The following is a 12,535-nucleotide window of genomic DNA, read 5'->3' as shown; positions in this document are numbered from 1 at the left end:
TATCCCTGCTTCTGGGCATCCATAAGGCACCAGGTGTCCTAACCCAGGGGATTTTCTTTTCAGGTGACACCGTCCTCCAAGATCGTGGGGGACCTGGCCCAGTTCATGGTGCAGAATGGGCTGAGCCGGGCGGAGGCTGAAGCCCAGGCAGAAGAACTGTCCTTCCCCCGCTCCGTGGTAGAGTTCCTGCAGGGCTACATTGGCATTCCCCACGGGGGGTTCCCTGAGCCCTTTCGCTCTAAGGTAGGAAGGACCAGCACAGTCTGGGAGGGGGAGGCTGGGTGTAAGCATCAGACCTGACCCCCTGCTTTGCTCCCCAGGTGCTAAAGGACCTGCCAAGGGTGGAGGGGCGGCCTGGAGCCTCCCTCCCACCCCTGGATCTGCAGATGCTGGAGAAGGAGCTGATAGAGCGGCATGGGGAGGAGGTGACGCCAGAGGATGTGCTCTCAGCGGCCATATATCCAGATGTCTTTGCCCACTTCAAGGACTTCACGGCTACTTTTGGCCCCGTGGACAGCCTCAATACCCGCCTCTTCCTGCAGGGACCCAGAATTGCAGAGGAGTTTGAGGTCAGGCTCTGGCACCTGTCTACACTGCCCCCCAGGACCCCTGCCCCTGAATCCCTAAGGGCACCAGCACAGCTAGAGCTCCAGGCTTTGGCTTGGCCGTCGCCCCGCCTCACAAGCTGTAGGTCCCCAAAGCACCCTTGAGACCAGGAGGCTAGGCCTTTGCAAGTGAGGAGCCGAGGCCCAGGGTTGGGGGACTGGCCTGGGACCGGCTCCGGGGGCTGCTCTGCCCAGGCCTGTGTGTTTTGCTGCCCCCACCGCCAGCTCTGAGCCTCCTCGCCCTCCCTGTAGGTGGAGCTGGAGCGGGGCAAGACACTGCACATCAAAGCCCTCGCCGTGAGTGACCTGAACCGGGCCGGCCAGAGGCAGGTCTTCTTTGAGCTCAACGGACAGCTGCGGTCCATTCTGGTCAAGGACACTCAGGCCATGAAGGTATAGTCCCTCCGGGGCCAGGCAGGGCGTGGGGACGGGGAGGGCCTGCGCCTCATGCCTCCCCCACTCCGCCCCGTCTGCAGGAGATGCACTTCCATCCCAAGGCCCTGAAGGACGTGAAGGGCCAGATCGGGGCGCCTATGCCCGGGAAGGTGATAGACGTCAAGGTGGCAGCTGGGGCCAAGGTGGCCAAGGGCCAGCCCCTCTGTGTGCTCAGTGCCATGAAGATGGAGACTGTGGTGACGTCCCCCATGGAGGGCACTGTCCGCAAGGTCCACGTAACCACAGATATGACACTGGAGGGCGATGACCTCATCCTGGAGATTGAGTGATCTGCCCCAGGTCGGCAGCCTGGCCATCCCCACCCCAAGCCTTCCATAGACACTGTGCTGCCAGGGCAGGCCCAGGCCAGACAGTGCCCGGGGGCAGAAAGGCCTAGCCCTGGAGCGCCTGTCCTCAGCTGCTTGTGGCAGGAGACACACTGCTGTGGCGCATTCCCCTCCTCCAGCCTTGTCTCTTCCCTGCTGGACAGCTGCTCACATGGTCATCTCTTGCCAAACAAGGGTCCTGTCCTCGTTGGAGATTACAGGTGGTGGTGTAGGTGGGCCGAAGACCTGGGGGAGCAGGTTTAGGGGTCCTGTCTCCTGGGAGGAGACCTAGGCTCCAGGTCCCGAGAACTTTGCTCAATAAAACTGGCTTCCCCTGCCCTCCATACCGGGTCCTGTGCAGCGCCACTCAGCAGAGGGACAGAGCTGCCTGCTGGGACTCCCCATGGCACGGGCAGGTCAGTTGTGTCTTCCTCCTTGGAGGGTAGAGAACAGCAGCCTTGGCTTCAGCCACCACGGAGTGCCTGCAGTTTACACCCCAAACAGGAGTAGTTGTGCTAAGAAGTTGTGGGAAGGGTTGCTGCTCTAAGCACTCAACACCCATGAACACAGTGAGTCAGTCCTGTTTCATGGAAAGAGAAACGGAGTCCTACGAAGGTTAAATAACTCATCGAAGATCCCAGAGCTAGTAAGAGGCTGAGGGTTCAGACCCAATCTGTCAGGGGCCTTGCTTCCCCACTAGAGTGCTTTACTTCCTCAAATCAGAGCCAACCTCCCACCCCATTAGCTGAGGCTGAGATGTAAACAGGCACCAAACTCTGGAGATGGGCAGGAGGGTGTTAGTGGGCGGTCAGGAGTCTCAGGATCTCATTCTGCCCGTTCCCTAACCAAGCCTCCAGGAGAACCCCTCACCTGCAGGGGGACAGCAGACCGACTGCATGGCTGCCCATCCTGAGCGCCCACAGGAGAGGTGACATGGGGGGCACTGGGCAGTTCCTGAGCAGGAACATGAGCAAGGGGTAGAGCACAGCCCTGTACTTTTGGGGTACCACAACTTAATTTTGGGGACAGTTTTGGGTTTCCTTTTTGGACCCTAAGACTCCAAAGGTACCCTCTAAAGTAGGGCCATGCTCACCTCCTCTGCCTCCGCAACAGCTGCTACACAGGCCAGAAGACAGGAAAGCTCTCCACAGCAAGGTAGGTGTGACCATCATGATGACCTTTTAGATTCAGGTGAATGTCGCGTAGCCACAGCTAAACCCACAGTACCCTGGGGAGGGACTGCACACCCATTTCCTTTCAACCACCAGGCTCGGGACGGGACGGGCAACCATCTTCAGTCTAGAGTGAGACCTCAAGGTATAATACTCCTTCAAAGTTCAAGTTCCAGAGGCAGGGAATGAAGACTATCCGAAGAAGAAGGGCAGGTAGAACACTAGAAAGCTCTAAGAATGAACCTTGAGTTCCAGTGTTGTTCAGCGGGGTCCTTGATGCTCTCAGGGCTGCAGTCTGTGAGTTCCTCCAGGGACCAGACTAGCGGCACAGTGGCAGAGGTCCAAGCCAGAAAAGCCTCTACTCCCAGGTGACACTGAGCTGGTTCCTTTCCCATTCTGAACGTGTTTGTTCTTCCTTCTGTAATGTGAGGCTGGCAGACTTCGGGGAGGTCCCGGTGGAGAGCCCAGTCAGCCCTCTGTCGTCTCAGGTCACAGGTTGGAGCTTCCACCGTGGATCAGGCCCTAGGTTGAGCTGAATTCACACCTGGCACCTCTAGTCCCAGGTCCATCTGAGCCTGCAGACCCAAGGCAGCCAGAGGACCCCATCCTGCCCTTTACTTCAGGAACTGTGCCTGTCCGGCTGAACTGCCCAGAGATTAGGGTTTAAAGTAGCTAAGAAAGGTGGTGAGGACACAAGAACCCAAACAGATTGATTCCCAAAGATCCAAGGCCATGTTACCCAAGTTAAATCTCTTTAATATCTCAATACAAAGTCCTGATGCAAAAAGACAATGAGAAAACCCTGGGAAGTTGGGGGGAGGGATTTTGTAAATTCCACCCCCGAGCAGCTTTTCAGAGGCAGAGGGGGGCAGAGGAGCTCAGAAAAGCAGCAGTCCAAAGTGAGGAAGGGAGTGCACAGCTCCTGGGACCTGCCCCTTGTCCCCTCACTCCCAGCTGCTCCTCAACCTCCTTTGGAGGGGCTGCACCCTTTGGATATCTGCTCCTTTCTCTTGGTCCCTGGGATTCAACTAGCTCTGGCTTCAATCCCCTACAAAAATTCCTGAGATCTCGGGGACCCCAGCCAGCTCCTCCCCTGCAGTACCCCTTGGTGGGGAGGGGCTGGGGAGCCCGTGAGAGTTCATGGGAGCACGGGTCAGAAGCAGGGGTCAGGAGCACAGGGGAGCCTCTGAGTCCCCTGCCCGCTCCAAAAGCACACAAAGGGGAAGGCTGCCGTACAGCTTGGGGTCCGTGAGGGGCTGGAGCAGAAGTAGGAAGAGTCCCACACCCAGAGCATAGCCTGCCAGCAGGGGCCGCCTCTGCGGATGCTCCAGGGCAGCGCACACGGCAGGAAAGCCCATGTAATTGCAGAAGGAGTGACACAGAACCGGCCCAATCAGGTGTCCTAGGGAGGGGAGACAGAGCAGCTCTTGGAACATCCCCACCCCTCTCAGGGCCCTTCCAGGGCTAATCACCCACATTCCTGAAACAGGAGATGAATGGCCGCCCACACACCACAGGGCCTCTGCTCCCTTCCACCTCTCCGACCTCAGCAGACTGAAAGCCCTGGTTCTGCCTGTCTCAACGACAGTGGAAGACACTTGGCACTCCTACCACAAACACAGCATTCCCACTCTCCCACCCACTCCTGTGGGCCCGAGCTCCCCCGGGGCGGGGGACCTGTCAGAGACTGAGGACCAACCTGTGCGGATGAAGAGGAAAGCAGTGTAGGCACCGAAGACAGCTGTGTAGGAGAACTGGAACGCTGGAGACGGGGAGGCCTCGAGTGACCACAGCTGCACGCTCTTCTGCCCCAGCACTGCACACCCATCAGCCAGAGACACCCCCTTCCCCCTGCGGGCAGTGGCTGCCTCCCCCAGGACCTATGGCTGTCCTCTACGCCCCAACTCCCATGGCCAGGGGCCCTTCCCACACTACATCCCTCTGGTTCCCACGTCTTCCTCCAGAACGGCCTTCAGGGACACCCTTACACACCCAAACCAGGATTGCCCCAGGCAAGGTTTCTACGACTCACCTGCAGACAGAAAGATGCTCCCCACGCTGCTCTGTCGGAAACGAAGCTGCTCAAAAATGTGGTGAAAATGGGCTGGGAGGAAGGCAAGAACGAGGTCTCATTCCTCGACAACTGCCTCACAGGCCGCACCCTTGCTCCAAACCCCATTTCTGGTGCTCGTGCTGGGAGCATCTCAACAGGACTTGGTTAGACAAACTCACCAACTCCAAAGAAGAGTGGGCAGGTGAACACAGCAGGGCCCAGGCCCGTGCATGGCGCCAGCATGGGCAGCATACAGGCCCGGAATACCAGTTCTTCTGTCAGGGGTGCAATCACTTGGTTCCGCAGCCAACGCATGTCTGTGAGGCAGCGGGCCCAGGAGCGAGGGGCTAAGGAGGGGATCCAGGACGAATTAGTGATTAGCTACTGAGCAGAGATCCTAGAGGCTCCCAGGTTCCCTCTCCCACAACCTCTCCCAGGTCAAACTCAGGCATCAATACTCCTGAGAACAAAGAAGAGTCAAGTTTTGTTACCACACCAAGTATAAAACAAATGTTTCAAGAGGACCAAAAAGAAAGGTATTAGTAACTGAGGCAGGATATCCTGGTAGTAAATTCTGGAAACATCAAAATCAGAACTCAAGACCAGCTCTGATTTGAAGTAATCAAATGTTAATGAAGAAAGGTCTTTAGTCCACACAAAGTACCGCTACAGCTTCCTAGGGACCTCCATGAATGCAGAAACCAACTCTTAACAGGCCGTCTGCTACGTGTTAAGACGGCTATAGAGAGAACATCTTCATCTCCTGTCCAAGTCCCACCAGGAGCCCGCTTACTCCCTTCTTCCACTGAACTGGGCTGCCTGTGCCTACTTTTTCCTTCAGCCCTAAGGACTCACCTAAGACAACCTTCAACCCATCTGTCAGATCACATGGGCAATCCATAGAGAGCTGCATCAGTGGGCCCAGGAAAAGGATCTGGAGACAGAAAAACGGGCGATCAAAGGAAAGGCTTAAGCCATAATCCACTGCCCTTGCTCAGAAAAGGCCTCATGAAACTTCAAGCCTCCTGGTCTCAGGATTTCCCACCCATCCATACCCGAGGACCAAGGGCCATCTCACAATTTGTTACCCTTCAGTCCAAAGACGGACACAATGAAGATTAAAAAAGGGGGGGGGCATGGAAAGAAAAATCACATTAATACCAAGAGAAAAATAAAACGAGAGCACTCACCATGGTCAGCAGCAGGGGCAGCAGCGCTGCTGGGAAAATACCCTCCAACCTGAAGCCCATCAGGGTGAGCAGGGATGTGCCTGGCTGAGCCACAGGAAAGGAGGCATCAGTCTAGCTCGCCCTCCCCTAGAGACCTCAAAGATCCACCCCCTCTTGCCCTCTGCCCCACCTCCTTCGCACCTGGATGCCTGTGAGTTCTCTCCAGAGTAGCACGCAGAGGGGCGAGAGACTGGACACCACCAAGACGCTAGTGAAGCGCCGCTTGATGACGGCAGGGTGGTCCCTACGGAGGAAGCAGTAAGTTCTGGGGGCCCCCAGACTCCTCTGGACGGCGCGGCCCCGCCCCCGGTTCTCCCAAGCTCCGCCCGCAGCCCCGCCTCGCGGAGGCGCGGGTTCCGCCCGCGCGCGCAGCCCCCGCACCTGGGTAGCTCGCTCTTCCAGACGTAGAGGCTGCCCACGTAGGAGCAGGCAAGACTGAGACAGGAGAACACTGACACCCAGCAGCAAAGCCCAGGGCCCGGACCACCCAGAGCCGCCGACTCGGGCTGCCGCTCCGGCCGTGACACGGACAGCAGGCGCAGCCCATCCCCGCCCAGCGCCGCCATCGCGCCCGGACCCGCGGCGCGCACCAGTGACGCGGTCCCGCTGGCGCGCGACCCGCGCCTGCCGGAAGTGCGGGGTTACGTCATCCGGCGGCGGAGATGCCCCGCCCCTGATCCCGCCCCCAACACGGAAGCAGAGGCGGCGCGCGCAGAGCAGGTTTATTGAACAACAGACAGCACGCGGCGGTTAACAGCTGGCGGGTAGGCGTGGAAGTGCAGGGGAGTTGGGCGGGGGGAGGCACCCAGCTTAGGGCTCAGGGCCGGGATTCAGCCACTCAGACAGATTGGAGACTTCCCGCTGCCAGAGCGAGTCCTGCGGGAGGAAAGGGAGCCCAGGGTGAGGACCCACCGACAGCGGCCGTCTCCGCCTCCCGCTGAGCCGTCCCCTGCGCGACCCTCGCCGGTTACCTCCAGGTCGCCCCCGGGGCTCGCCCTGCTCCCGCTAGGCGTCAGGGAGGCCGCTGTGGGCTTCGTGCGGCACGCGGCGGCCTCTGACTGGCTCGGGCCCCTGGCAGAGAGGAAGGCCCGTGTCTCCTCCAGGCCCTGCTGGAGCCTCTTGTTTTCCACTTGCCCGCTGGTCCCTAGGCGAAGACAAGTCCACTTACTTGTGCCCACGGCCCTGTGCTAGAAAGACCCTTGGGGCAGCAGAAAGGAAGGAACTGGTGCCATCTTTCTTAGCCCTCCCACCTCAAATTCTTTTCAGTCAGGTTTGGGCTGAGGCAGCAGAATTGTTTCAGTCTCGCTTGGGGCTCCACCACTGCACACAGATTTCTGGTGGAGTTTGCACTGTCCAGCTCCTGCCTCCCTGCCGAGCTGTGATCCCCTGCCTGAAAGCCAGCCTCACCTCTCCCTTCACAGCTCACAGTACGTTGAGCAGTGCCCATTGGCACTCTCCCTGTATTAACTGACGGACTTGTGCAAATTCACAGTGAGTTTTTACCCATAGTTCCTTCTAGCTCAATGAGCCGATGCTGCGTGACGCTCACAAATGCTAGGAGGGATGCAGAAGTGTGTCCAAAGCCCATGGATAGAACAGAAAAAGAAGTTGCTAACCATCCCTAGAGGTGAAGAAAGGTTTCCCTGAGCTGTCTGAGCTGGGTTTTAAAGGACGAATAGAAATATGGGGAACCGTCTACGGCCATACCACCCTGAACGCGCCCGATCTCGTCTGATCTCGGAAGCTAAGCAGGGTCGGGCCTGGTTAGTACTTGGATGGGAGAAATATGGGGAACCAGTATTTCCCCAACAAGGGAAAGGAAAGGAATTCCAGGTGGAAAGATGCAAATACCCAAAACATTAATTAGTATCCCACATAAAATGCGAAGTGGGCGGCCGGGGGGGGGGCGGTCCCTAGGAGATGGATCTGAAAGGGTTAGTAGAAATCAGAGAAGACTAAAAAATGGATTTTTACCTGTAGAAAGTAGGCAGTGAAGAACTGAAATAAGCACTGGAGATGTATTGTTAATTTTGTATTTTAGATTTTCCTGTCAAAAGGGTGGCTTAAAATCAAATTAGAAATAGGAAGACCTTGGGACACCTTGGTAGTGCAATAGGTTAAGCATCCCACTCTTGGTTTCAGCTCAGGTTGTGATCTCAGGGTTATGAGATCGAGCCTCACGTGGGGTTCTGTGCTCAGCATGGAGTCTGCTTAAGACTCTCCCTCTCCCCTACCCCTGTGCTTGCAGGCACACACTCTCTCGCTTTCTCTCTCAAAAAAAAACCCACCACCAACAAAAAACCAACCACATGAAAACCTCAAGAGCCCCAGAGAGTGAAGGGAGTAGGAATGGATGGAGGCACCACCAGGTTAAGAAGTATATTTATGAGGCCAAATCAGATCAACAGGCTTTGTTGTGAGACTAGGTGTGATACATGAGAATGAGCGGCTAGTGAATGAATCTCATTTCAGATGTGAAAAACTGGATGGGTTGTGGTGCTATTAATCTTCCCAGAGAGGGGCGCCTAGTGGCTCAGTGGGTTGAGTGTCTGCCTTTGGCTCCCGTCATGATCCCAGGGTTCTGGGATCTAGTCCCACATCGGACTTCTGCTTGGTTGGGAGTCTGCTTCTCCCTCTGCCCCTACCCCCTGGTTGAGCTCTCTCTTACTGTCTCTCAAATAAATAAATAAAATCTTAAAAACACAGAAGATCCTGACAGAGGTAGGACCATGGGACCGCCACATGGAGCTGTCTAGTTAGCAGATAAATCTTCCATCTGGCACTCAAGAAAGGCCTGGGCTTGTCATGCCAACTGGTAAGTCCTGAGCCCAGAAGCAAGGTTCGATGCCTGAGATGGAAGAAAGCAGCTAGGGAAGGAGTGCTATACAAGCACTTTTAAGGGAGTGGCCAAAGGAGGCTGGTTGAAGAGAAAGATCAGAGGGGAAAATGAAGTGAGTCACCGTCTAATAGCGCGGAATTCTGTAAATAGTTCAAGCACGGTAAAGATAAATGTATGATTTGGTACTTATGAAGTCTTCCCAAACAAGACCTTGCAGTGCAGAGGCCACAGAGAAAGCAAATGCCCTGGGTTAGAATGAGCGAATGGGAGGAAAAAAGGGAGAGGGTACAGCTTGCTTTTTTGAGAACCCTGGCTGTGATGTGATGGGGAGAAAGAAGTTCAAGATCATGGGAAATTTCCTTTTAAGTAGTGAGAGATTGCCCTGCTGAGGGGAGAGAACAGTAGAAAGACGAAAGGTGCAGAAGTGGTAGCTGATGCAAGAAGGTCCTGAGAGAGCAGTAGGGCTGAGGCCACCCCTGAGCCTGGCAGAGATGGGTCCCCGTTCTGATCTAGTTTGGGCACTAAGTGTGAAGTAGGAGGCTAAGTCAGGAGGCAGAGGCTGGGTAGGTATTTTAAAGAATCAAATAGCCAGCGACGAGAAGGCCAGAAGACAACATAAAGGACTGCTAGCTGAAGGCTACCCAGTGAATAGATCGTGGATATATGGTGGCGTCAACCAACTTTCACTGATCTTCTTTAGCAGAACTGCCCGTGTGGGACACAGGACTGATGGTGACTAGACTGCAGCTGTGTAAAGCAGAGCAGCTCACCCAGTCTTCCAGGCTCCACCAGATTTATAAATACCTAGATTTTAAGGCTTATATTGCACAGTGGAGAAAGCATAGCCTGACATTCAGATTATCCACCCCCAGAGCAACCTCTGAGTCTGGACTGTCTCTTGGGAAACGGGACCGGCGCTGCCCCTGCTGGAGGAGACCAGGCTCCCAGTGGCCACTGTGGGAAAGTCTGGTATCCCCCTGGATCCACAGAAAGTGCTGGATAAAATGTTAATTTTTCCTTCTAAAAAAGAGTTCCTTTTTTACTACTCTTCACTGCATATGTACTGAGTTGTATCCATTCTTTTAAGTCTCCAAATCTGAATTTATATGAATAGATAAGTTGCTTTACACAAGCCTTCACTGCAGCGTTCTTTTCAGTAGCAACAGCCCCCACCGCATTTAAAACAAGGTTCAACTGACAGACTCAGGCGCACCTCTTAGGCCTAAGTCTGGACAACAGGCAGCATGTTGTAGTTGTGACCCTGGAAAGAGGAATTTTACCAACAAAGTATAGGTACTACAGTCAGTCCCCAAATTCCCTCAAGCCGAGGTGCTGTTATGACAGTGCATCCCTGCTGGGATTGGCTCTCAGAGACAGACTGGACCCAGGCTACCTGGGTTTAAATTCTGGCTCTCCCATTTACTACCCTGTGTGACCATCTTACTGACATATCTGTAAAATGAGAATAGTAACACTATCTCATAGGATTGTTTTGAGAATGAAGAGCATTTATGCATTTTAAAAGCTTTTAAGAGTCGCAGTGCCTGGGTGGCTCAGCCAATAGAGCATCTGACTCTTGATCTGGGCTCAGGTCATGATCTCAGGGTTGTGAGATCGAGCTGCATCGGGCTCTGCACTCAGCATGGAGTCTGCTTGAGATTCTCTTCCTCTGTCCCTCTCCCCCCCCCGTCCCCATGCCTGCTGCCCCTTCTCCCCCCCAAAATAAATCTTTAAAAAAAAAATTAAAAACTCAGGGGGTGCCTGGGTGGCTCAGTGGGTTAAAGCCTCTGCCTTCGGCTCAGGTCATGATCTCAGGGTCGTGGGATCAAGCCTGCATTGGGCTCTCTGCTCAGTGGGGGGCCTGTTTCCTCCTCTCTCTGCCTGCCTCTCTGCCTACTTGTGATCTCTGTCAAATAAATAAAATCTTAAAAAAAAATTAAAACCTCAGACTAGTGTGTGGCACCTGCACTATCAGATGCCAGTGGCCGTGGTGATTTTCAGCCGTACACACAGCCCTCTGTCACTGCTGGATCTGAAGGCTGTGTGAGTGTTGGAGGGAGAGGGGGAAGACCAGTACAATCATGTCACATACAACTACCTCCATAGGATACATCAGGGCTGAGGTGGTATTCCACACGCCCAAGTGATCTCCAGAGCCCCAAACAGAGAAGTAACCAAACCAGGGAGAGCTTATCAGCACTAATGACAGAGAAAAGACACAAGGAATGAACTGGATTCAGGGCCCCGGCCCTCCATGTGCAACTATCTTTAACTGCACAAACTTCATGAGGAGTTTCTAGTTCTGTCATTCCAGCTTCGGGGAGGGAATCCCCCCCCCCACCCCCGCTGCCCCAGAACCCCGCTCGTGGCCGGTGGGAGTCAGCCAAATCCCAGGGTTTTGCTGTGGTGGAAGATGCAGTTTGAAAGCTTCAAGTGAACATTTTTACTCCTGAGCTTTGGTCCTGGGCTCACCTGAAAAGCTGAGACCGTACCTGCAAGGAGCTCCAGGCTGTTCTCCTGTACATCCTCTGTGTTCTCCTCCGCATTTTCCTCTGGGAGCAGCTGCTTTAAAAATCAGAAGTACTAAGTGAGTTTTACAGGAACTTGAAAAAGCCCCAATGAGGTGAGTCGGCCTGGTGGCTTTGACCACCTCCCAGGGCTGTCTTCCCTCACCTGGAACTCCCTCTTCCTTCTGCCTGGCTCCTGTGAGTCCCTCTCCCCAGCTCCCATGAAGGCTTCCTTCTAGAGTCTGAGCCTTTGCAGCTCATTCCAGGCACCCTGGGCATTCCCTTCCTTCTCTGAATTCCAGACACGCACTCACCGTCTGTCCCACTCCTTGGGCTCTGAAGATGCACTGCCTGCCCTTGTTTTATCATTTTTGTGTGTGTGTTTTCCACATTATTTTAAGATTTTGTTTATTTATTTAGGTATGTAGAGAGTGCACACAAGTGGGGGAGGTGTAGAGTGAGAGAGCGAGCCCGAAACAGGGTTCAGTCTCACGACCCTGAGATCATGACCTGAGCCAGAATCAAGAGTCAAACGCTTAACTAACTGAGCCACCCGGTGCCCCATTTCCACACTTTAAATTCCTTGAACGGTAAGGCTCATTGTGCCTGTGTCCCTTTACAGCCAGCACAGTGTACCTTGCACAGGTAAGTGCTCAACATGCAACTGACTGGGGTCAAACCTGGAAAGCCACAGGGCACATTCTGTGGTCCTCTGTAGCCTTTCAGAGCCCTGCCACACTTGGTTCGATTTGGACAGAGAAAAGTTCTAAGATCAGCCCAACTCTCCTAGCTTCTTGTCTTTCAAGAATACAAGTACATAAAAAGAGACTTCCTGTCTTTAAAAATTAAAAACTTTGGGCTTCAAAGGGTGCTATGAAGTGAAAACTCAACTCACAAGATGGAAGAAAATATTCACAATTCACATCTGATAAGGGTGTTGTATCCAGAATAAAGAACTCTTATAATTCAACAATAAAATAACAGCCCAATTAAAAATGGGTTTGGGGCACTTGGGTGGCTCAGTTGGTTAAGCATATGCCTTCGGTTCAGTTCATGGTCCCAGGGTCCTGGAAGCAAACCCCACCTTGCATGAGGCTCTGTGCTCAAGGGAGAGCCTCTCCCTCTGCCTGCCACTCTGTCTACTTGTGTGCTTTCTCTCTCTCCTGGTGTCAAATAAGTAAATTTTTTTTTTAATTTTATTTATTTGACAGACAGAGATTACAAGTAGGCAGAGAGGGAGTCAGAGAGAGGAGGAAGCAGGCTCCCCGCTGAGCAGAGAGCCCCATGCGGGGCTCAATCCCAGGACCCTGGGATCATGACCTGAACCGAAGGCAGAGGCTTTAACCCGCTGAGCCACCCAGGTGCCCCA

General features: G+C 54.3%; 3 protein-coding genes across 19 annotated transcripts in view; 1 reads left to right on the top strand and 2 right to left on the bottom strand.

The window, feature by feature from the left end:
* The window catches only part of PC (pyruvate carboxylase), a 93,691-nt gene extending 91,981 nt beyond the window's left edge, over positions 1–1,710 (top strand). For all 5 annotated transcript variants that reach the window (XM_004759461.3, XM_013059917.2, XM_004759462.3 and 2 more), the window contains 4 exons: positions 64–243; positions 321–569; positions 858–998; positions 1,082–1,710. In XM_004759461.3, coding sequence (XP_004759518.1) covers positions 64–243; positions 321–569; positions 858–998; positions 1,082–1,330 — 819 coding nt within the window. In that variant the 3' untranslated portion in view covers positions 1,331–1,710. The remainder of the gene's footprint in view (positions 1–63; positions 244–320; positions 570–857; positions 999–1,081) is intronic.
* Positions 1,711–3,269: 1,559 nt separating this feature from the next.
* On the bottom strand, positions 3,270–6,386 carry RCE1 (Ras converting CAAX endopeptidase 1). Of its 6 annotated transcripts, none has more exons than XM_004759466.3 (8): positions 6,202–6,386; positions 5,962–6,064; positions 5,782–5,865; positions 5,447–5,525; positions 4,771–4,938; positions 4,571–4,642; positions 4,238–4,343; positions 3,270–3,940 (listed from the first exon to the last, which is right to left on the bottom strand). In XM_004759466.3, exons 1-8 carry the CDS (start codon positions 6,384–6,386, stop codon positions 3,391–3,393), a joined length of 1,347 nt encoding a protein of 448 aa, XP_004759523.1. In that variant the 3' UTR covers positions 3,270–3,390. The 6 variants fall into 6 exon arrangements, with proteins under 6 accessions (XP_004759523.1, XP_004759525.1, XP_004759524.1 ...); XM_004759468.3 differs by having other exon boundaries at positions 5,782–5,861; positions 6,202–6,221; XM_004759467.3 differs by having other exon boundaries at positions 3,564–3,940; positions 4,238–4,354.
* Positions 6,387–6,504: 118 nt separating this feature from the next.
* Positions 6,505–12,535, bottom strand: part of CUNH11orf80 (chromosome unknown C11orf80 homolog) — a 98,784-nt gene continuing 92,753 nt past the window's right edge. For 6 of the 8 annotated variants that reach the window (XM_045065521.1, XM_045065546.1, XM_045065560.1 and 3 more), the window contains 3 exons: positions 11,152–11,224; positions 6,792–6,964; positions 6,505–6,696 (listed from right to left, as the gene is read on the bottom strand). In XM_045065521.1, the coding sequence (XP_044921456.1) occupies positions 6,631–6,696; positions 6,792–6,964; positions 11,152–11,224 (312 nt within the window). In that variant the 3' untranslated portion in view covers positions 6,505–6,630. The remainder of the gene's footprint in view (positions 6,697–6,791; positions 6,965–11,151; positions 11,225–12,535) is intronic. The other 2 variants (XM_045065523.1, XM_045065552.1) reach the window with 1 other exon arrangement.

The sequence above is a fragment of the Mustela putorius genome, unplaced genomic scaffold (genome assembly GCF_011764305.1).
Source record: "Mustela putorius furo isolate JIRA1106 unplaced genomic scaffold, ASM1176430v1.1 tig00000127_pilon_pilon_pilon, whole genome shotgun sequence".
Classification (NCBI taxonomy): Eukaryota; Metazoa; Chordata; class Mammalia; order Carnivora; family Mustelidae; genus Mustela; species Mustela putorius.
The sequence above is the reverse complement of the archived record's forward strand: the minus strand, read 5'-3'. Positions and strand labels throughout refer to the sequence as shown.

Bases quoted from the DNA above. Each gene is read 5' to 3' on its own strand.
- RCE1 (XM_004759466.3), bottom strand. From the start codon at position 6,386: ATGGCGGCGCTGGGCGGGGATGGGCTGCGCCTGCTGTCCGTGTCACGG. The intron at 4,643-4,770 runs GTGAGTTTGTCT...CCTTCCTCCCAG, and splicing joins CCCACTCTTCTTTGGAGTTG to CCCATTTTCACCACATTTTT. The intron at 3,941-4,237 runs GTTGGTCCTCAG...TCCCCTCCCTAG, and splicing joins TTTCCTCTTCATCCGCACAG to GACACCTGATTGGGCCGGTT.